Below are 22,424 nucleotides of genomic sequence, written 5' to 3' on the forward strand. Positions count from 1 at the left end.
CAGAGATTGAAAAAAATGACCCTAATTACATAAGAAATCCCTAACTGCATATAAATTATGAATATAGTTAAAATGGTATTGTTTCTCTGACACCAAGTACTTAGCATTTTGTGAAATCAATACTCATAATGATCCATTATGAACACATTAGAAGATGAAAAATATGCATTGATAATTATCACATCAAATATGAAAATGATACATACTACAACTATAAATGAGTCGGCCATCTCTCTACAACACATATAAACACATATGCAGACAGTCTAGCTATGTCCACTGAGAGTGTATAGAAGCAAAGACCCCTCCCTCGGAGCAACGAGCATATCTAGAACTCATTTCTATATACATTCTCCATTGAAAGAAATCAGGGCTCTTTGAGCAAATGTCTGATTCCAGGGTGGTGCTGGGAAAGTCGAGAACATCTTGCTATGCCAGAAAGTAAACAAGTACTCAAAGGTTGATAAAGACATGTTAAAAGGATATAGGAGTCTTCGTGAAGGAAGTCCTCCTAGCCAAATCTGAAACAATTTGAACATCTAAATAAATAATGATAGAAAGAGATCATAATCCATGAAACATACTAAGAATCCTTGAGTCCATACTGGTGTAAATAAATAAGTGAATAAATAAATAAGAAAGAAAGGCTCTTCCTTACAGTAAAATGTAATTAATGTGGAAGAAATAATGGAATTAGAACATCATCATTTGGCAACCATTCTGTAATAACTGCTTCAGACAAGAATCACAAATGGAAGTTAAAACTAATAAAAGTTGATGAGAAATAGATATTTTACAGTCTCAAAGCACCTCCTGGGAAAAGGAAAAATTTTAAGTCCACAATGGAGAAAACAGACCAACTCTACCTTAACCAAGTAAGCAAGGTTAATATCACCAGCAATGGGACAAAGAGATAGCCTATCTGCTGATATAATACAATGAGAAACACAGAGCACTTCTGTGGCTTTTCTGCCAAAAATGCATAACCTGAATCAAATCATGAGGAAACAGACAAACCTAATTAAAGAATATTTCAAAAACTAAATAGCCTATGCTCTTCAAAAATGCCAAGGTCATAAATGTTAAAGATTTAGGAACTATTTTAGATGAAAGAAACTAAATAGACATGACAGCTATATGCAACATGTATTCCTAAATTGGATCCTAGATCCTGACTGTTTTTTTTGTTTGTTTGTTTTCTATGAAGGACAGTAGTGGGACAATTGGAAAAATTTGAATACTTTCCACATTTTGATAATTATTATAGTGATTCTGTAAGAGAATGTCCTTGTTTTTAGAAAACATACAATTAACTATTTAGGGAAAATAGAAATATATGTCTGCAACTCTCAAATAGTTCAGAAAAAAGACACTAGGTAGAGCTAAAGCAAATATGGTAAAATTATAACATTTGGGGAATCTGGGTGAAGGGGATATAAAAACTGCTATACTGTTTCTGCAACTTGCCTTTAGGTCTAATTTTTTTTCAAAATAAAATTAAAAAAAATAAAATCTATGTGCCAACTCCTCTCACAAATGTGGAAAGGAATGAAAGCATTAACAAGTGTATTTACATCACAAACTGACATCTCATTATATTACTTAAGTGCATGAAATTACCTTTACATTTAAATCTGTGACACCATTTTCAAGGGAAAGAACAACTTTAATATTGTAAAAAGTACACATAAACTACCATGATCATATATAAAACACTGTAGTAATGTTCTCTTGGTAGAACACTGTCTTCCCCCCACAGGCCATAAGCCCCAGAGCAATAAGTCAGATCATCTGTGAATCCCCAACATTTAAATACTCAACAAACATTTAGAGAAATGAACTGAAACAAACTACACAGATAATCCCTATCTAACAGATTTCTTGTTATAATCAACTCTAAGATTCCATTCTGGTTGTTAAAGTTGCAGGGATATGGATTTGTGACATTGGTTCTCAAACTAAACCCAGCAACAGAATCTTCCACATCCAGGAGTACTAAATCCAAGTCAGACTCTAGGAAACCAGTTTACAAGACACTGCACAGCTGGGAACACAACACAGTTGAGGGTCCCTTGGACACTAATTCTGTTTTCCCTCCCTAAGAGAGGAATGTAGCCTTGAACAAAGAAAGACCAGTATTATAAACGCTGCTGTTAGAAAACAGAATAGAAAAGGTCTGTGATGCCCCGAGGACCGATGCACCAGGAACTGGGCCCTATGAGGGCTGCTGGGCACCTGGGGAAGCTGTGCTGAGAGGCTCTTTACCTGTTCCTACTCCTCGTGACCGCCCACTCCCAGTGCGCTTCTGTATCCATGGAAAGCTAAATGGGAATTACACTACAAAAATTAAGACCTGATTTTCAACTTTATTTACTTAGCAACATCAAGAAGACTAACAGGATAAATGGAATGATTTGCACATTTCTACGCATTAGCAAAGACGGATGGAGGACCATTCTCTGTGGATGGGGCTGGGAGAAACATTTTTTTTTAATATTAAAAACATGGTCCTGAAATACACATTCCACTTAGGAAGATTAAGTTAAATAGTAAGAAATATGCAAGATAGTAAAGGTAATATATGAGAAGAACCTAATTTAATGGTATAGACATTAAATGCTAGTATCTTTCAGAGAAGAGGAAGATTAAGATGGATTGTAGCAGTTGCTGAAAGTATTTTTTAAAAAATACTTGCTTTAAATTAAAAAAAGTTTTATTGTACAACACACGGAATATAGCCAATATTTTATAATAACTATAAATGTAATATAAGCTCTAAAAACTGTGAATTACTATGTTGTACACCTGAAACTTATATTGTATATCAACTATACCTCAATTTAAAAAAAGAAAAAAAAGTTTGCAAATGAAGTAAACGTTATCCAAAAGCCCCTTGAAAACACTGCTAAATTTTGGTAGCCTTATAAATAGACTAAAAAAAAGAAAAATTATAAGCTAAATCTTAAAACTTAAGAACTAAATTTTTATAAAATTTATAACTTTAATAAATTAAATATTCCTTTCAACACCCCCCCAAAATGTTTTATGTGACTTATGCCTTACCTTGCTCCAGAAAAGATTTAAGCCCTATTACAAGGAAAGGTAAATTATAACATGAAAAGTACACCAGAAATGAAAGAAAAACAAAAGGTATGTAAACAGTGGAACCAGCTAAAAAGTATCTACCACATTTGATAAGAGAGCACCAAACTTTACTTAACAACAAAAGGAAACCCGGCCAGTTATATAACTCATAATTTATTTATGCAAATGATTCCCACTCAGAAGTACAATTTCAATAGTAACATGAAACAGAAATCTAGACTGGCTGTGTGGGGAAAGAATTGGGACAGAGGTAATAATCTTAAAGCAAACACTGCAGAACACCCAGTGGAACAAGAGCGTAAAGGCCATCAACTCAGACTTCAGGCACCAAGACAAAGTACAAAGCAGTAAAAGCAGTTCTCTTTGTAAAATATTATTAATCAAATATCTATCTCAACCAAAATAAAATATTTGCAAAGCTTCTATATACTAGTGCTACTTCCTGCTATATCCTCCCAAACACTGCAAAACGTACACCAAGGCAAGTAAATGAAATGTCTTATTGAATAAGATTATTACTCATCGTTCTACCAAAGACAGTTTTAATTTTAAATTACTGAAAAAGTAGCACCTTCTTTCTGCTGTAGTAAACTGGCAAAGGTCACAATTTCTTGGAGATTATAAAATTCCATTATCTATATTTGAAGACTATCTTCCTCCCTTACTAGAGCAGCTGTTTCCACTTTGGGATTTAAAGTACCACTAAACTTTTTAAAAATTGGGGGACATATACTAGATTACCAACTATTTAATACTACCAAGTGAGGACACTTAAGAAATAATAACCAAAAACAAATTAAAAAGAGAGAGGAAGAAAATGTGAGTTTATTAAAAATACACAAAAAATAGACTGATTTTTCTAATTTTGCTTAAGACAAGTAGAAGTTCCATCATCAAGTACTATTTTGGATTAGAGTAGCTCTCAAATATTTTTGATTATGGCCAACATAGGTAAAGCAAAAGACTCTAAAAGCGTACTTAAACCACTGTTTTCAACTTTTTTAGTAGAAAATTAATTCTGTGATGAAGAACTGGAAAATAACAAAATCAAAAAGCTGCACTAAGCATGTCACCAGTAGCAAAAAGGAGCTGTATACTATTTAACTTACTAGAAAAAAATGTGAACTTCTACACATGGTTCTATATTATAATGTCCCAAGGGCTTTAGTAGAACCCAGAAAACTTATTACTCTTGCCTTTATATTTATTTCAATAATTAAAAAGAAACTCACTGGCAGTACATCACAAAGGTTATAGTATGCAAGCTTCACTACTTTAACAATGGGAGTAGAGATCATTTGCATTTGAGCCAAAAACAACATTTTTAAATGTAGTTATTGGATAACAGACATCAAAACCACTACACTGTTAATATAAATATTAATCCTCTGTATTCTTTTCTAATTTGTCTCCTATGGTTTTATTACAACACAGACTGTGAATAACAACCATCATCAGAAGGCATGTTAAACAAATTAAAGGAGCCAGTGGACAAGCAGCCTGTGATTTTCAATAATTGACAGCATTAAACTGGGTTTGCAAAGTTTGGAAAAGTGAAGCTTCCAAGAGTTAAATGAGATCCAGGCCTTAACAACCACCAGGATTCAGGCTCTAGGTGACTGCCCCAAAAGCTGCCCTCACTACAGCTCAACTAGATTCAGTAACTCCTCCAAATATATTCTAACGAAAACTTAAAAAGAAACCTTAGATCTTATCCAAGATCCTGGGGGATGAGATGCAACAGTGTGATAAATATGCACGTATAGGATGAGGACATATGGATAAAGACTAGGGTAGAAAAAAAGCATGTCTCATCTGCCCCAGGTGAGCACTTTTCTATCCTCCAAATCACCTAAAAAGCAGTAGGCTATAAAAAGAAGTTAGGTAAAACTATCTACTGACTTGTCATTCAGAACATGATACAAAAAATAAATCTAACAGAAAGCAAAGAAAGATAAATTATGACTCAGTGTACTTACCCAGAAAAGAAAAAAAGACGTTAACATCAATGCATATTTAACTACAAACAAATTTGTTTATTATTATTAAATTAGAGAGACAATACGGTGAGTGCAAAAGAGAAACTGCCTGGACTGAAAGCAAAAGGGTGTGATTTAGGGCCAACTACTTAAACCCGCTGTGCTAAATTTTCTTAATCTAAAAAATGAGGATAATAATGGTTCATAACTCAAACCATTACACAAGCTGATATTTGTTATGTTTCTAGAAGAGTGCCTAGTACATAGTAAACATGTCAGTGATTATTATTTCTGTTTAAAATTATGTTTAACACCACAGAGAAGAATTGGTAAATCTGATCAAGCATAAAAAAAAGTCTACATTCTCTTTCAAGAGGTCCTGTTGGCTTGTATAAAGTTTCATCAGTAAGGAAATATATACATATATAAATATATATATATATGCTGAAACTTTATCATCAATTAATCTCAAATATCTACTAGGTTGATAATTGTTTAAAGTCACCTACCTGCCAAGTATAATCCTTTATGATTACTGAAGGCATTGGAATTACAAGGAGATTTTGAAAAATAAATGCAGCCTGAAATTAAAGGAAAAAAATGTCAATACTGCCATCTTGTTGTCATGTCTGAAATAACCGATATAGTGTTATTTAATAACAAAAAAGCATATCCCTGGTCAGCTGCACACGCTGAGAGGTCATTATGAGAACTCCCCACTGCCCTTCTGTTAGGTGATGACATACTAGTGGGGGAAGCTACTTCACCAGGAAAGATATTTTTTCCTATTTCAGAATTTGGTCTTTCCAAAAAATGATCTGTAAACCATAAACTGTTCTGGTAGCATTTAAGCAATCTACTTCATGTTTCTATTATCCCCCTATAGGTCACACACACACCTCTCTCCCCATCTCTTTCTTCCTCTCTCATACAAGCTCCTCCCAATAAAAAACTGCTAACTAGAAATACAAACCACAAATGTCCAACTTAACCTCCTAGATCCTGAAGATGGTCAAATTAAATAATCATACTAATTATGAACACTGATTATCTATTTAGTGAAAGATTATAACGGGAGAATGACCAGAGTAACAGAGGGGATCCAAAGGGAGTGAAATTTTCAACCACCTTAACTGGAAGCCAGTAGACAGTCTTTAAAGTTGGTAAATCAGGAGGAAGCTACAAGTTTAAGATTATTAAAAAAAAAAAAAACAAGTAATAAGAAAACTACAGCCTTTGGATTTTGGAACTGGAAACTGGCTAATGGTGGGCCCAGGAGCTGCTGTTTTCTTTACAAGCCTCTAAGCATTATTTGATTACTGTTCTTAAAATGGTCTGCATCAATCATCACCTTGATAAAAGCAGCAGTAAAGAAAATAACAAACTATTTAGAAAGAATTAAAATAGCATTTACTTTTCCTCTTACATGTTACATAATAAATACTACAGAGTATTTTGACAGCCCCTTATCTTAAGTAAAGCTTTATAAACTTAAACATTGAGATCATATAAAAGTAATTTCTTTTCCTGTGAACTACTTTTCAATGTGTAATAAAATAGAAGAGTCCATTTAAAATGCACTGAATTCTGCTTTGATCTTTCAGAGTAAAGGACTCCTGTTCTGACTGTGAATCAATACCATTTTGTTCTCTGTAACCATTTCATTTCAGTTTTTCACAGGTCAAAGAGACAATGGTCAGTGGTGAGCCCACGGTGTTGAACAGGGAGTATGGTTTCTAAGAACTACCACAACAGGTCTCTGAGGGAAAACGGGCGAGGCTAAACAGACAGGCCTACCTCCCGGCGTACCATGCTACACTCCGACTGGTCCAGAAGAATGTTCACCACCGTTCCCCAGAGCCCACCAGAAATGTTTTGACAACTGTTTGCTAAGGCCACACAGCCAGTTTCAAGGGTAGTCAGTGCCGATCCTAATCCCAGTGAAGTGAACCTCACCTGTTCAAATTAGAGAAAACGTTGTGAAACCAAAGAACCCAATTTCACAACATGAATTCTTAATTTTTCTGGTACATAAAATATCACATTTTTATGACACTGTCTTGACAATCCTAAATTATAAGATACTTAAAGAATACTGTCCTATAAGTTTATGAGTGAATAAAAATTCTATTCCATTATTTAAGAAAGTAATAATATAGGTAATAAAAGCTAAATAAAAGCAAATGTCACAAAAAGTCAAAACCAGCTATAAATAAGACTAAAAATTATAGTTCAAAAGTCTTTTTCTAGGGAAAGCATAGGGTGCTTACATATCTTTCATGAACATGATTCTTGTTTATTTCTCATTTTTAAGAGGATACTATTATTTTGTTCCACCTTCCTTAATTTTTCAGTGTTTCTTTCAAACAAATGGTTTTAACTTCTTTGAAACTTCTTTTCAAACAGAAGTAATTGAATTATCTTTTTATAAGGTACTTAGTATTTTCCCCAAAATTATTCTAAAAGAAAAATGTTTCAAAAGAGATTGACATGGTGTAATGTTTGCCATAGTACCCCCACTGCTCAAGCTACGTATTGGGTGAACTTCTGAATTTTGATTTCAGAATAGAGTTTCACTGATAACCACAGGGTAACAAAAAGTAATGCAGTCATAAGGCAATCAAGCAACAAGTCCAAGTTCAACGTGGCTCAAGAATGTATCTCTAGCTGTTAACAGTACTATATTATATACACAAAAATTTGCTAAGAGGGTAGATCTTATGGTAAGTGTTCTAATCACAAAAACAAGCAGTAAGAGGACAGAAGAAACTTCTGTAGGTGAAGGATATGTTTATGGCATTGAATCTGGTGATGTATATTTCAGGGGTGTATACTTATCTCCAAATTCATGAAGTTGTACACATTAAATAGGTATAGCTTTTTGTATGTCAATCATACCTCAATAAAGTGGTTTAAAAAATCAAATCAGTAGACAAATGACTAAAACTGGAAAATTCATTAATATAAAACGCTGCACTGTAATGATACTATTCTATTAAATGACACTCAAAAGTCACTTGGCCGCTATCCTTCTAAACTGTTTAAAAATGGCTGGACTTCTCCAATAGTATTTTGCTGTTCTTTATAAAACTGATAGATTCTATAATAGTTCCTTTCTTACTATTTTTAATCTGTACTCTGAATGTGACTGAATAGGGGGTGCCATGAACTGAATTATGTACCCCCAAAATTCATATGTTGAAGCCCTAACTCCTCATGTATTTGAGGAGACGGCTTTTAGGAGATAATTAAGGTTAAATGAGACCCTGAGGATTGGGTCCTAATCTGATAGGATTGGTGGCCTTATAAGAAGAAGAGGAGAGAAAAGGTCATATGAGCATGCAATGAAAAGGGAACCATCTGAAAGCCAGAAAGAGTCCTCACCAAACCTGACCATGTGGGTGGGCACCTTGATCTTCAACTTCCAGCCTCCAGACATGTGAGAAAATATATTTCTTTGTTCAAGCTACCTAGTCTACGGTGTTTTATTACGCAGCCCAAACTGACCAAGACAGGGGGTAAATACAGCTTAAGGTATAGCACTAAAATAACCTCATTTTAGAAAATATGGACAAGTATATGCATATATGTTTTGTTTCATTTGTTCTTTAATCTACACATAATGCACTCGATTTTCCTTCACACTGACCTCTGGGTCTCGGTCAACCCACAACGGAATCAACCAAGCCAATCCCTGTTGAGTGGTAGCATGTTCTTCACTGTGACTACCCAAAGGCAAGAACCAAAGGGACATCCACTCCTAAAATGAAAAAAAGGGAACAGAAACACATCAGGTACGTTTCTAAGGATAAAATAGAGTTTAAAATAACTGAATTTTTAAAAATCAAAACAAAGTAAAAATATGCTTAAGTCTTGGTTTTAATTCATTATTTAGCCAACAGAAGGCAAACAACAATCTCAGCTCCTCCTTAAAACGTTATACATAACAATTTTTCTTCAGAACAGCTACTTTCCCCATGATTTAGATAAAACGTAGTTCTCTAGTACATGTAGATTTCAATCAAAATAAATTTAAAATAAAATTCAGATTTGTGTAATATACAGCTTCTAAGAAACACCTTTGTCAAAAATCATTTTTGTCTCCTAAAAAGACAAGTCAAAAGACATTTTCCTAGAGTAAACATATAGGCTTGAAACGTGTTAGACACAGCACATTCCCTTCCTAGCTACTGTGGGAAGACAGGCAGCTTTGAAAGCTCTCACCGAGCTCTGGGCCTGGGCCATCATCTCATGGGATAAGTGAAGCAAGCAGAGAACCGTGCTCTTTGTGACACCTTTTCCCATGAAGGACATAGCATTTCCTCCACGCTCCACATAAAAAGAAGTAATGACCTGAAAAACAAATGCAAACAATTTTGTGGCAGCTTTACTCTTAGTGGCTAAATATATACCATTCTACTGACTTGTCTGAATTGAATCCTAACCACATGAAGTATATTATAATATTCTTAGTTTATACATTTAAAAGTGGTTAAGAAGGTAAATTTTATGTTATGTGTATTTCACCACAATTAAAACAAACATTCTTAGTTTAAATTGCTTTCCTTTGGAATTTGTACAAAGAATGTGTAGTATCCTCCCAGAAGATTTTGTGATTTAAAATATGCTTGTAACATTCTTCAAATGTTATAGTATCCTTTAAGTAAAAGAGTTTATTTTATAAATACCTTGTTGAAAAGTATACTTAGAAATTGCTAGCTATATAAAACTCTTACTAACTACCAGAGTTAGGCTAAGTTTTCTAGAATTATGGTTTGAATGTAAATGGACATTTACATTTCTAAGCGATCTTAGATTTCTACTCCATATTTAAGCATATATTTATTACTTAAATCATTGCCTGTCAACTTTTTCTCTCCCACATACCTGAGCGACTTAACAGTAACAACAAAACAGTAACAACAAAAGAAATGTTTCTTTTCTGAAGCTATTACGCCCTTAACTGAGAAGCTGAATCAGAATGAACATGGGGAGTTAGGAGACAGCAGTTTGAGAAAAAGTCCTTCCACCTGATGTAGAAAATCCTTTAAAATATGTGACAAACTCTTTTGGAAAAGTTCTGTGTAAATCATATATTGTCCCCCATATAGGGGTTCAATAAATATTTGTTGACACTGAATAATAAGCATCATTATAGCTTTCAACTCAAAATAAAAAATTTAAAGTGACAAAAGATCACTTTATAATTCACAAAGTTTTAATAAAAAAAGAATGCTAACTATATTTAGGTGTCAATACATTATGAAGGAAAAACCTGTGAATCAAAGCAATCAAAACCACATGTTATCTAATACAGCAGAGAGTATTTCAATTCATCCACCCAAGGACTCAATGCTTTTATTCAGCACAGTAAGCCATCTTGTCTTATAACAGAGACTACTTTTTAGTTTGGATTCTTTTTAGCTCAGGCAGCAAAGAAGATTAGTTTAAAAAAATGGCATAAATATAAATCACGTTAGGCACAGCTTATTTAACAAAAGCAATTTATTCGTAAGATAACTTGGGGATTTTGACTTAAATTAGAATTTTCATAAACCAAATAACTGTGTAGTATGTCTGAAAATGAAACAGTTTGGCCAGGGGTTAACAACTACAGGTGACTGCGACAGGAGCCCTGCTCTACTATTCTTTCTGCCTATGTATATGTTTAAGGTTTTTATAATTAAAAGTTTAAAACTTTAAGGGACTATTTTAGAAGAGAGCTAAATGATCAAGTCTTTATTATCTTCCTATATGTCACTGGAGAGAGCTATATTGTCATGGTTTAGGTTCTAGATTAAAAGGGAGAAGTCAAGAACATTGATATTATCTCCTTTCAACTTACCGTCAGATCCCTGGAATTATACTTCATATATAATTTTTAAGGCTTTAATTATCATAGTTTATTCATCTATCATAATGAATCATGCTTAGTCTAAAAGTCTCATTTCCCAACCACAAAAGGCAAATACTGCATTCAAATTTCACTGTGCAGAAACAAAATATCTAATAATGAATTACAACTCCCATCTGAAAAGGAATCAGCTTTAATTACTGAGAAACTATGATGCAAATCATTTGGACCAACTATGGCTTGTTTCAATGTCCAGTTACATAAGCATTACTTTATTCTCTAAAAGATCAATTTAGCCAGTAGTAAAATAAAGAAACCTGTTTAGCTAGCTAAGTAAGCAGAAGGACCCAAGTAAGATTTAATAGGACACTGACACAATTTCTAACAAAAGTGACAGACTTTTTCATACTTTCCTGTCATTTAATGTAAAGACATAAAGATTTTCTTCCCAAGATGTTATGTGAAGCATAACATGTATCCCTCTGTTTATACCAAATAAAGATTTGTTAATCAGGTTTTCATAACAGTGAAACATTATAAAACAAGCAACACACTTTATATCTATTCCTTAGCTAATAAACTGTGTTGATTTTTATTACCTCAAAGACAACTGAGCTTAAAATGACAGTATTGTCTTTTTTCCCCCGACGTCTAACTCAGAACTAAGCCTTTCTGTTCTCCAATAACATAGAAAGCTCATTTTAATTCCAGGTATTTGAAACACAGGTGTGATCTGAAGTCTCTCCTGTTACACAATTTTACAAACAAAAGTACTTCTGAGGGTTTCTAAATATAAACAATGTAACGCTTCTTCAATTACTGCTGTAGTAGGTCCTTACATATCCTTGATCTGAAACAGATAAAAATCACTTAATAGAGGAGACGTGTTCCAAAAGGTTTATAAATGGAGTATTTATAAATCACATTACAAATAATGCTATAAATTAGTTACTTGTAGACTAAATTATATTAAATGCACTGGAGGAGCTGACTTCTTAAAAAACATTATGGTAAGTTTTTAGCTAATATATCTATTCTAAAAAATTCATATTATTTCTGATCATGGATACCTTGAAGCATGAGATAATTAATTTACTGACAGTTTGCTCTTTTTCAGTATTTACAAGTATTCAAGATAAAAAAATTATTTCATTAAAGTGACAACACTAAAATTCATATTAAATTTTATAGTACAGCTGAGAGTATTTAGAATTTTGAAATATTTTTTAAAAAACAAGATGTACTTTTGGAAACAAATCCTAGATAATATCATCTGAAGCATGATTTACAGCTGAATATATAAACATCACCTAAAGTATGATTTAATAATGAAAATACAAAAATTAAATACACATCATTTACATTCATTTACGTCACATTTCCAAAGTTATTCAAACTTTATTCTAATTTAAAAATCATAGATAAGATAAAACTAAATTATTCACTATCTGTCCACTATGTACAAATCACTGTCCTAGGCCAGTGGGGAGCTGGGGGTAGTGGTAATGGTCCACAGATGATTCTCACAAGCTCACAGTCTAACAGATCAAAGCATAAAGCAAAATAAAAATACAATGTATTAAGTGCCATAATAGTGGCATATATAAACTGCTTGAGGTACATAACCTGTAGAAGAGATCAGTCAGTCAAGAAATACTTACTGGGTGACTATGTGTGAAAGAATAAGAAAAGGCTTACTAAAGGAAGGCAAATGAACAAGTGAGATCTTCAACTTTGTGTAGAGATTGCCACCCAAAGAGAAAAGAAGCTGTATGAAAGAAACAGATTTTTTAAGCATGCTTTTTTATTTAATGAGAAGAGCCACATATAACTGAAACTTCAAGAGATGTGGGAAAATTTTAAACAGATAAGACTCAAAATGCAAGATTATAATGAGCCTTATGCACTTGAAAAAGGAGAGTGGGAGTGAAAGGTTTCTGTTTTGAAGAATGATCTGGTGGTGGGTAGAGACCAGTGGCAAGTAGGAACGTGCAGCACAAAAAGGAATAGGAAGTTACAGACATGATTTGGTCAAAACATTCCATGTCTAGAACACCCATCACTTCTGATCAGTTTATTCATCTTCCATACCTCTCTCTACACTGCTTCCTACAGGAGCCTTGCCTAATTCCTAACAGTTAAAGATGCCCACCTCTATAACTGAACCTTTCAAGGCAAGCAATGCTGGCAGACTTGGTCACTAAGCAAACAGCGAGCCATTTATAGATCTAGACAGTTTATTACTTACATAAAAAGCATAAGCAAGAGTAGGCAAAGGTGCCAGCTCTCAGTGTCCCTTTTACAGGGTGACACTGAAACAAAGGGGCCAGATGACAGCAGTGCAATGGCAAGCTGCAGCTGAGCCGTCTATAGCCTGCTACTGTACCTCACGGGAGCGAGGCAGAAAGCCCGCGAGTGCATCAGAACCCAGGAGGCGATAGAAACAGGCCCGTGATACACTTCCTAAGAGAGAGTGAAGTGAATGAGCAACAGCCTTGTAGCAGTTCCTTACAGGCTTCTCATGTTCCAAAAGGATCACAGGAAGTTCTGCCAGAGCTTAGATCAGCCGCACCTAAGCCCTGCCTATGTGGCCCATGTGCAAACACACAAAGCTGCCAGGGCACCGTGGCAAAGCTGTTCTCTTACAGAAACCTATCACTGCTCTATTCACTGCATCATTCTTAAAATATACTGGACTAAATGATGATGAAAACAAGGCATAAAGTTAAGGCCATGATTGGAAGGTGATTAGAGCTAAAAATATATTTTTGAGAAAATTTTTTAAAAAATCAGTGAAACAAGGCTCTACCTTAAAAAGGTAGAAAAAAGCCATAAATTAAAACAAAATAAGAAGGATATAAATACAGGCAGAAATTAATAAAAGAGGGAAAAAAACATTAAAGGGGGATCAACAAAGCCAAAGATTCATTCTTTGAAAAGACTAATAAAACATACAAACCACTAGTAAGGCCATCGACAAAACTGGAGAGAAGGAAAAATCAACGTCTGGACTGAAATGGAACCTCACTACAGATCTGACAGATATTTTAAAAACAAGATGATGTGATGAACAATTTTAAGGCAATGAATTTGAAAATTTGGATAAAATTCAGTAAAACATAGCTTACTAAGATTGACACACAAAAAATCTGAGCAATTCTAGATCTACTTTAAAAATTCAATTCATCTATAATCTTCCCAAAAAGAAAACTCCAGTCCCAGATTGCTATACTGTCAACTTAACATTTAAGGAAGAAATAACACCAATTCAAGCCAACTATTCCAAAGAAGAAAAAAGAGAAAGTTACATAAAGAAAAAGAAAATTATATAAGGATGGACTTATTTTGATATTAAAAAACTGACAAAAGTTTTATGCGAAAGAAGATAGATATAGTAATTCTAGAAACTTTTTTGGCCAATGAAAATAGGTAGAATAATTCTAAAAACATTAACAAACGAAATGTTTATATATAAAAAGAATAACACATCACAAACAAGTTGAAATTTTTCCAGAAATGTAAGGTTGTTTACCATTTTTAAATCAACCAATGTAATCCATCATCTTATGGAATACAAAAAAAAAACCATATGATTATCTTAAAAGATACAGAAAAAGCAATACACACTTATGATTAAAAAAAAAAAATTGGGCTTCCCTGGTGGTGCAGTGGTTGAGAGTCCGCCTGCCGATGCAGGGAACATGGGTTCTTGCCCCAGTCTGGGAAGATCCCACATGCCACGGAGCGGCTAGGCCTGTGAGCCATGGCCGCTGAGCATGCGCATCCGGAGCCTGTGCTCCGCACCGGGAGAGGCCACAACAGTGAGAGGCCCGCGTACCGCAAAAAAATTCTTAGCAAAGTAAAACTAAAAGAAAATGTCCTTAATCTGACTTTTCTTTCAGTAATTGAAAAAAGACTACCATAAATAGCTTACTAAAAGATAAAACATTAAAGGCCTTTCCTTTGAGTTTGGAAACAAGGACTGCTGGGTACACAATTAACATATAAAAACTGAATATATTTCCATACATCAGCAATAGTTAGAAAATAAAATTTCACAGAAGACATAATATACTCATTTTCAACACAAGTGTACAGTGGCAGTATCTAAAATTACCCTAAACAGGAGGAAAAAGAGAAGCCAAATCGTCCTTCAGCATTGTAGTAGAGAGAATACTACACAAAAATGAAATTAAACTCCACCTACGGGAAGCAAAATGAGTAACTCTCATAAGCATAATGTTAAAAAGAAATACAATTCCATTTAACAAAATCAAGAGAATGAGAAATTATTGTATATATGGACACATAATTAACTGGTAAAACCATCAAGAAATGCAAAGAAGTTATTACCGTAAAAATCAAAATAAAAACTACCTTCAGAGGAGGAGTAGAGACTGGAAGTGGTTATGATGAAAGCTTCTAGGGTGGTGGCTACTCTCTGTTTTAGGATCAGGTGGTTACATGTGTGTTCATTATGTGATAATAAACTATGTATTTACGTTTTGTGTATTTTCTGCATGCGTGTATTTCACAACAAAAGGGTTAATAAATGCAAATAAACAAGTTACCCAAATAAAGGGGCTTAATGAAGTGTAAACCTTACTTTTCTTGAAAATGAGCTTATTCATAAAAGTAATCTTACTTATATATTTGCTAATAAAAATCATTAACACGTTTAACTACTAATGAGCCATAAACACTGAATAATAATCTACATTAACTATAATAACACATACAATGCACCTAATATTGTGCCTGGTATACACTGAGTGGTCAGTAAATAGTTAATAGCTATCATTTGGGGGTTTGTAAATAGCTACCATTTAGGGGTTTTATTATTGCTGTTTATAGTTATTGACTATTTTTACTTACTTCGAGGAGACCTGACAAGTACTTCACACAAATTTCTAGTGGCTTTGTGAAAGGGGAGTGTGAGCTCCATCCCGGAAACGCTGTAAGGTGGGCCATCCCTCGTAAGGTCCTCTCGAGGGACGGCAGGCCGTAGAAGCGAGGAGCGTCCGTGACTCTCAGACACTGGAGCAGTTTCAGAGCCAGCTGCGTTTGGAAAACATAAAAAAGTTCCAAGCATTTCCTGTGTATGTAAAGGAGGAAAAAAAATCAACCACGGAACAAACGTAACTGGCTTAATGGGCTTTCTTGGTGGTGGTGGAGGGTTACTAACAACTTACTGTATCAAAAAAGTATGAACTAGTGGAAATGGCAGGAAATGGCAGAAAATACTCCCTCTTAAAACAAGACTTTTTAAGAAAAACATAGTTAATATACCATCCAGAGTATATGATGTAAAATACAAGTAACAATTATATTGAAAAATGCATAAATGGGTATTAGTATTGCCAACCAATAATGAAATTAGAAGTTAACATAGAGTTACCACATGAACCAGCAATTCCAGTCCTAGGCATATACTCAAGAACTGAAAACATATGTCCACACAGAAATTTGCATATGAATGTTCATAACATCACTCTTTTTTTTTTTTTTTTTTTTTTGCATTACGCGGGCCTGGGCCTCTCACTGTTGTGGCCTCTCCCGCCGCGGGGCACAAGCTCCGGACGCGCAGGCTCAGCGGCCATGGCTCACGGGCCCAGCCGCTCCGCGGCACGTGGGATCCCCCCGGACCGGGGCACGAACCTGCGTCCCCTGCATCGGCAGGCGGACTCTCAACCACTGCGCCACCAGGGAAGCCCATAACATCACTCTTTACAACAGTGAAAGGCAGAAACAACTCATATGTCCCCCAACAGATGAATGGATAAGCAAAATGTGGTATATCCATACATGGACTATTATTTAGTCACTGTAATCTGCTACAACATGCATGGACCTTGAAAACATGATGTTAAATGAAAACAGCCAGACACAAAAGGTCACATACTGTTTCACTCCATTTATGTGAAATGTCCAGAATACACAATTCATAGAGAAAGAAAAAAGATTAATGGTTACCAGGGGCTTGGGTAAAGGGCGAATGGGGAGAGACTGCTTAATGGGTACAAAGTTTCTTTTGAGGGCAATGGAAATGTTCTGGAATTAAAGAGTGATAGTTGTACAACACTGTATATATACCAAAACCCACTCAACTGTACACTTTAAAATGGTTAAAATTGTGAATTTAAAATTTTTAAGTCAGAGCTACAGATATACATTTGAAAATCATCCATGCAAAAATAGTTGTACAGTCATAGAAATGGGTATGACTGCTCAGGCAGATGTGTAGAAAATTAAGAGAGAACCAAGAACTAAACCTAGAGACAACAAAATACTGTGTGTGTGTGTGTGTGTGTGTGTGTGTGTAATGACAATCAGGCTATATCAGAAATTGATCTGACCTAAAAAACAAACCACCACAACTGATTTTTACTGAAGTCTTTTCTCCTCTTAATTTGAAACTAAGGAAAAGTAAGACCCTTTCGAAATCAAAAGAAAACCAGGTTCTGTGTGAAGTTCCCAGACCTCCAATAATACAAATGGTACCTGTCGGTAAGTGCCACGGAACTGAGCAGCAAGGTGTTGAAGAGAGCGACCAGTTCTTTCTGGAGCTGCTGCCGGACGGCGGTGCGGATGTCATCTGCTTCCTCTCGTGCCTGGGACTCTGTCAGAAGCAGCAACTCCAATAGTGGGTTTGGACTCTAAAAAATGGAATTTGTAAAACATATATTTACCCTCTAATGGAGCTGTATGTTGTTTCCCATAAAGGTTTTTTTTGCTAATCATGTTCTGGAGTAACTAAATTATAGCACCTAAATCGTAGGTTTCTACGGCATTAGTAGAGATGTTCTCAACTCAGAAGGTGCTTCATATGTTATCTCAAGAAAAGGAAAGCATATCCATTACAGAAAACTGAGGAAAATACAGAGAAGCACAATGAGAAAAACAAAAACCACCCATAATCACACCTCACAGAGGTAGCTGTTATTAGTATGTTGGTACGTACTATTCTTTTTATGTGAGTGCAAACAGAATTATAATTCAATATTTTTAACAAAACTGAGATCAAGTGAAAAAATCCACTACTGTGACCATTTTTTTAAACAATGTTATTATCAATATTTCTTCAAAAACATTATTTTAGTATCTGATTGTTATTCAGCCATAAGGGTTTACCACAACTACTGGATAATCAGTGATTTCTAATTTCACTGAGCTTCAGCAGAATGCTCAACTCTGATTATACCCTATGTATGAATTCTAAGCAATGAAATCACTAAATCAAAACATTATAATAGTTTTAATGCTTTCAGTGTATATTGCCAAATTGTCCCTGCAAAAAGTGTACCAGTACACATGACTAAGGCCCACAGCACCCAAGCCAACGCTGAGTATTATTACTGTTGTAATCTTTGCCAATTTGACAGGCTGATAAACAAAGGAAACTAGTACTACTTAAATTTCAACCTGTTTTCCAACTTAAAAAAAATAGCTAAAGGATGTAATAGATGATTTCTAGTAATATTGAGAGAGCAGAAAATGTTACATTAACCAACAGCATTAAAAATAGATGGAATATTTATCTATCATCTATAATGTCATAGGCACTGTGCCAAAAAAAAAAGAGAAAGAAAATAAGATTTTATTTAACTTTTGAGTTAAACTAGAAGATCTGCATTTTCATATTTTATAGATGGGCAAACAGAGGTTCATGAAGAGGGTAGGTAACTTAACCAAAGTCATATGAATGAGCAGAGCAAGAATTCAACCTCAGGACCATCTTACTTCAGAGATAGTTAACATTCCATCCCCAGCATTATGTCACATCAAGAGTGCATATTACAACGTTCAAAAAGAGATAAAATCAAAATGTAATTACTGTTGTCATGGCATCCTTCACCTAAAGAACTCAATTCAAAAATAACGACATTCTTTTTAAGGAAAAGAAATTTTTTTAATGGGAAGAAAATTCCAAGTTGTTTACATTATGTAGTATGTACAGTATACTTCAACCAGGTACAAGAATTAAAAATAATCTAACTGACAGCTTTTGGAAAATACTGAGGAGAGATGCTTTACCTTTAACTTACTTTACTATGTTTCACACCTAAGCAGCATTTTTTTTCAGCTTTTCCTTTCATCTTGAACAAGAAGTGTCTCATTTGGTTCAAGTAAAATTACATAAAACATAACTACAACTTCTAAGTTTCATACATGAATAAAACAACTAGACACACATTTAATAAAATCATAAAAATAAATATATATTCTATAGTATTCTTAGCCCCAAATCACCAAAGGCTTACACCCACACTCCCTCTAAATCCCGGAAATACTGACTAAATGAGTGAGCTGTTTTTAATGCAAACCCCATATTGGTAAAATGTAATTTTACCATCAGCAATTATTAATTCTGATATACATATAAAAATTAAGTAGAAGCTACTGATTAACATATTAATATATTGAAGCAGTATGTAAATATATACCTAAAACTAAGACCCTTCCAAAGAATCTCATCCTATTAATAACTTATTTTTGCAGGTATATTGCTGAGATTTTTTTCCCTTTATAACATATCTTGGATTGACATGTTAACATTAAGATTCAGTGAACCTCAGCAACACCACTTGTAAAATATGGGATTTATTACCATTCCTCAAGTACAAGAGGAAATAGATGTCTCTACTGATGCCTACTGATCCCAAGTACTTAACTATATCTGAAGGTTTTGTCTTTAGACACTGGTATTCAATCCTAATTTTAAACCAACTACGTGGGCCATTATTTCATCAGTGCTGACCTCCAAAAGGCAACAATTTCTGCAATGATGGTTCATTTTCTTTACCCGCAGAGTTACCACTCATCATATCCAATTTTCCATCCGTCAGCAACCTACAATAGCAGGATGGACAACGCCCTCTGTGAACTCTGAGTGCCCATGAGCCAGTGGAAGTCCAACAACAGACAGACATGTGCTGTGTAGTTCTGAATGGTCCCCCCATTCAGAACTGAATGGCCCCACTTTGATAAACTTCCATCAAAAACTCATTCTGAAAAGAAATGCATTCAAATTCAGCACTTCTGAGTTATTTTACATACTAACAAAATATGAATACATTAAAATATAAATTAGTAGTACAAAAAAATTCCTTAAGTATGTAAAATGCTTGTCATAAATGAAAGTTTTGATAAAACATGTAGACAAAATTTTCACAAGAGAAAGTTTCTGTATCTTCCCTCGGTAAGTTAGCTGATTTTTCTTTATATATCTTTTAGGCATTCTTCTGCTTAATCAGGTAGGTATTCATTTCTGTCTAATTTTCTTTTTGCCACCATCACTGTTGCACATCTTCATATGTTATGCCCATACATTCAAAACAATTCCTTTGGAAATGCTATTTTACTGACATTCTTAAGCCATTTCTCATTTATTTTACCCATTTCAGATGATAAACTGTAAAAGTCACTTTTTGACTTTCTATTTTCATGCTTCTTTTATTTTGAACATTGGTTGTTACATAACGCTTAATAATTTAATCCTCGTAGCATGATATTTAGAGAGTAAACTCTCCTGATAGTGGATGCTTAAGTCCACTTTACTCACCCTTAAAAGTATTACTATTATTTATAAGACTAGTGATGAAAATATATGAGACAAGGTAAAAGCTCTCCAAAGACAGCTTTGATACCATACAAAGTCAAACTAATTATACCAAAAATCCTTTCCTAAAACTGCATTAAAACTACAGTACAATCATCTAGAGTCCTGTAGAAATTTCATTTTAGTTTCAAAACTATGAATAAATTATGCAATATGTATCAGCACTCATGACATACTACAAAATTCATAATCGTTTAAACGTAAAGTTTTAACTATCTAGTTATAGTTACAGTTTAGGTACGTATATTTTAATTTTTCTATTGTTATATACTATTTACAGTCATATGCAAACATTCAACTATTGCACAGATTTTCAAGAAAAGATTCTAAAACTAAAGCCCACCATATATCTGCTATTTTCACAAACCAAAGCAACCACAGCTCCCAGTGTACAAGAACTCTAACTGAAGAAGGAGACTGTTTTAGAGGTTATTTTTTTTTAAAGAGTAAGATTATGAAGTTATAAAAAATTTATAGATCAAAAATCAATTTATCAAAAAACTCATTCAGAGGAAAAGCTTCACGGACATTATTTTAATAATATTTTAATGTCTAATCTATTAAATATTTAAGCAGGACTAAAAGCTGAAAGAAGTATGACAATAGGTTTTCCTGTTTGCTTTATTAAAAAATATCCAGAAAAAAACTGCCTCCGAATGCTTTTAAAATTTTTTTTTAATAATTAAAAGATAAGAGAGTGCTTCCCTGGTGGTGCACTGGTTGAAAGTCCACCTGCCAACGCAGGGGATGCGGGTTCATGCCCCGGTCCGGGAAGAGCCCACATGCTGCAGAGCGGCTGGGCCCGTGAGCCATGGCCGCTGAGCCTGCGCATCCGGAGCCTGTGCTCTGCAAAGGGAGAGGCCATACGGTGAGAGGCCCGTGTACCGCAAAAATAAATAAACAAACAAACAAACAAATAAATAAATAAATAAAAGATAAGAGAAAATAGAAGTAAATACAGTACTTTGAAATCATCCTTGGGAAAGTAACAGAAGAGCAAACTTTACTGAACAATAAATCTATGTACCCTGGAAGTGCAATCATCTTATTAAGGACTCAAAAATTATAATTTAAGGAAATTAGTTTGTTGTCTCTCATTTGTGTTATAAATAATTTTCTCAGTTTATCATGTCTTTTTAACTATGCTTAAGTATTTCTTGCCATACATACAGAAACCAATAAAATTCACATATAAATGCCCTCTTACTGGACAAATGTTCTGTCATAAGTTTCACAAAATGAAAATAGAAGTGAAATAGCCAGAGAAAAATATAAAAAATAAATTTTATTAAGGAAAAATTTGCTATGATAATTTAAAAATGTAGTTCTTCAGAAAAATACAGGCACATCAAAGGAACATAATACAACATTCAATCAAAGAGTCATGCAAATATAGGAAATCAGTTTACGGTTTTAAAAAATGGTGCCAATTCAAATCAGGGGTAGACATGACTTGAGAAAATTGCTAACCATTAAAAAAAATAATCTACATCCTCAGAAATTCCAGATGAATAAAGATGTAAACAAAAATAAAACCTTAAGTATCATAAAAGAAAATATGAGAGTGTTTTCTCAAAACTGGAAAACAGAAGATCTTTCCAAGAAGACACATAATTTAGAAACTATAAAACAAAACCTATAAATATGACTACATGAAAATAACATGGCAGTGAATGAAACAAACTACATAACCTGTCCTCCCACTGCCCACATTCTAGTGGGGTAGGGTGGGGTAGAAAGAAAATGAACAAAGATATTCTGCAAGTGGGAGCGATAAGTACAATGAAGAAACATAAAATAGGATTAAGAAGGCACAGAGAGTCAGGCACGGAGAAATGCTACATTATGATGATAAGGATGACTAACA

At 34.2% G+C, this 22,424-nt stretch overlaps 1 protein-coding gene across 4 annotated transcripts in view; it reads right to left on the reverse strand.

Moving 5' to 3' along the window:
* RTTN (rotatin) overlaps window positions 1-22,424 on the reverse strand; it is a 167,880-nt gene that overhangs the window by 84,575 nt on the left and 60,881 nt on the right. For 3 of the 4 annotated variants that reach the window (XM_081252869.1, XM_081252870.1, XM_081252868.1), the window contains exons 27-32: window positions 17,440-17,594; window positions 15,814-16,033; window positions 9,309-9,437; window positions 8,734-8,844; window positions 6,882-7,040; window positions 5,594-5,665 (exon numbers count right to left, since the gene is read on the reverse strand). In XM_081252869.1, the coding sequence (XP_081108995.1) occupies window positions 5,594-5,665; window positions 6,882-7,040; window positions 8,734-8,844; window positions 9,309-9,437; window positions 15,814-16,033; window positions 17,440-17,594 (846 nt within the window). The remainder of the gene's footprint in view (window positions 1-5,593; window positions 5,666-6,881; window positions 7,041-8,733; window positions 8,845-9,308; window positions 9,438-15,813; window positions 16,034-17,439; window positions 17,595-22,424) is intronic. The other variant, XM_081252871.1, reaches the window with a different exon arrangement.

This window comes from Mesoplodon bidens (genome assembly GCF_964165515.1).
Source record: "Mesoplodon bidens genome assembly, chromosome: 13".
Lineage (NCBI taxonomy): Eukaryota > Metazoa > Chordata > Mammalia > Artiodactyla > Ziphiidae > Mesoplodon > Mesoplodon bidens.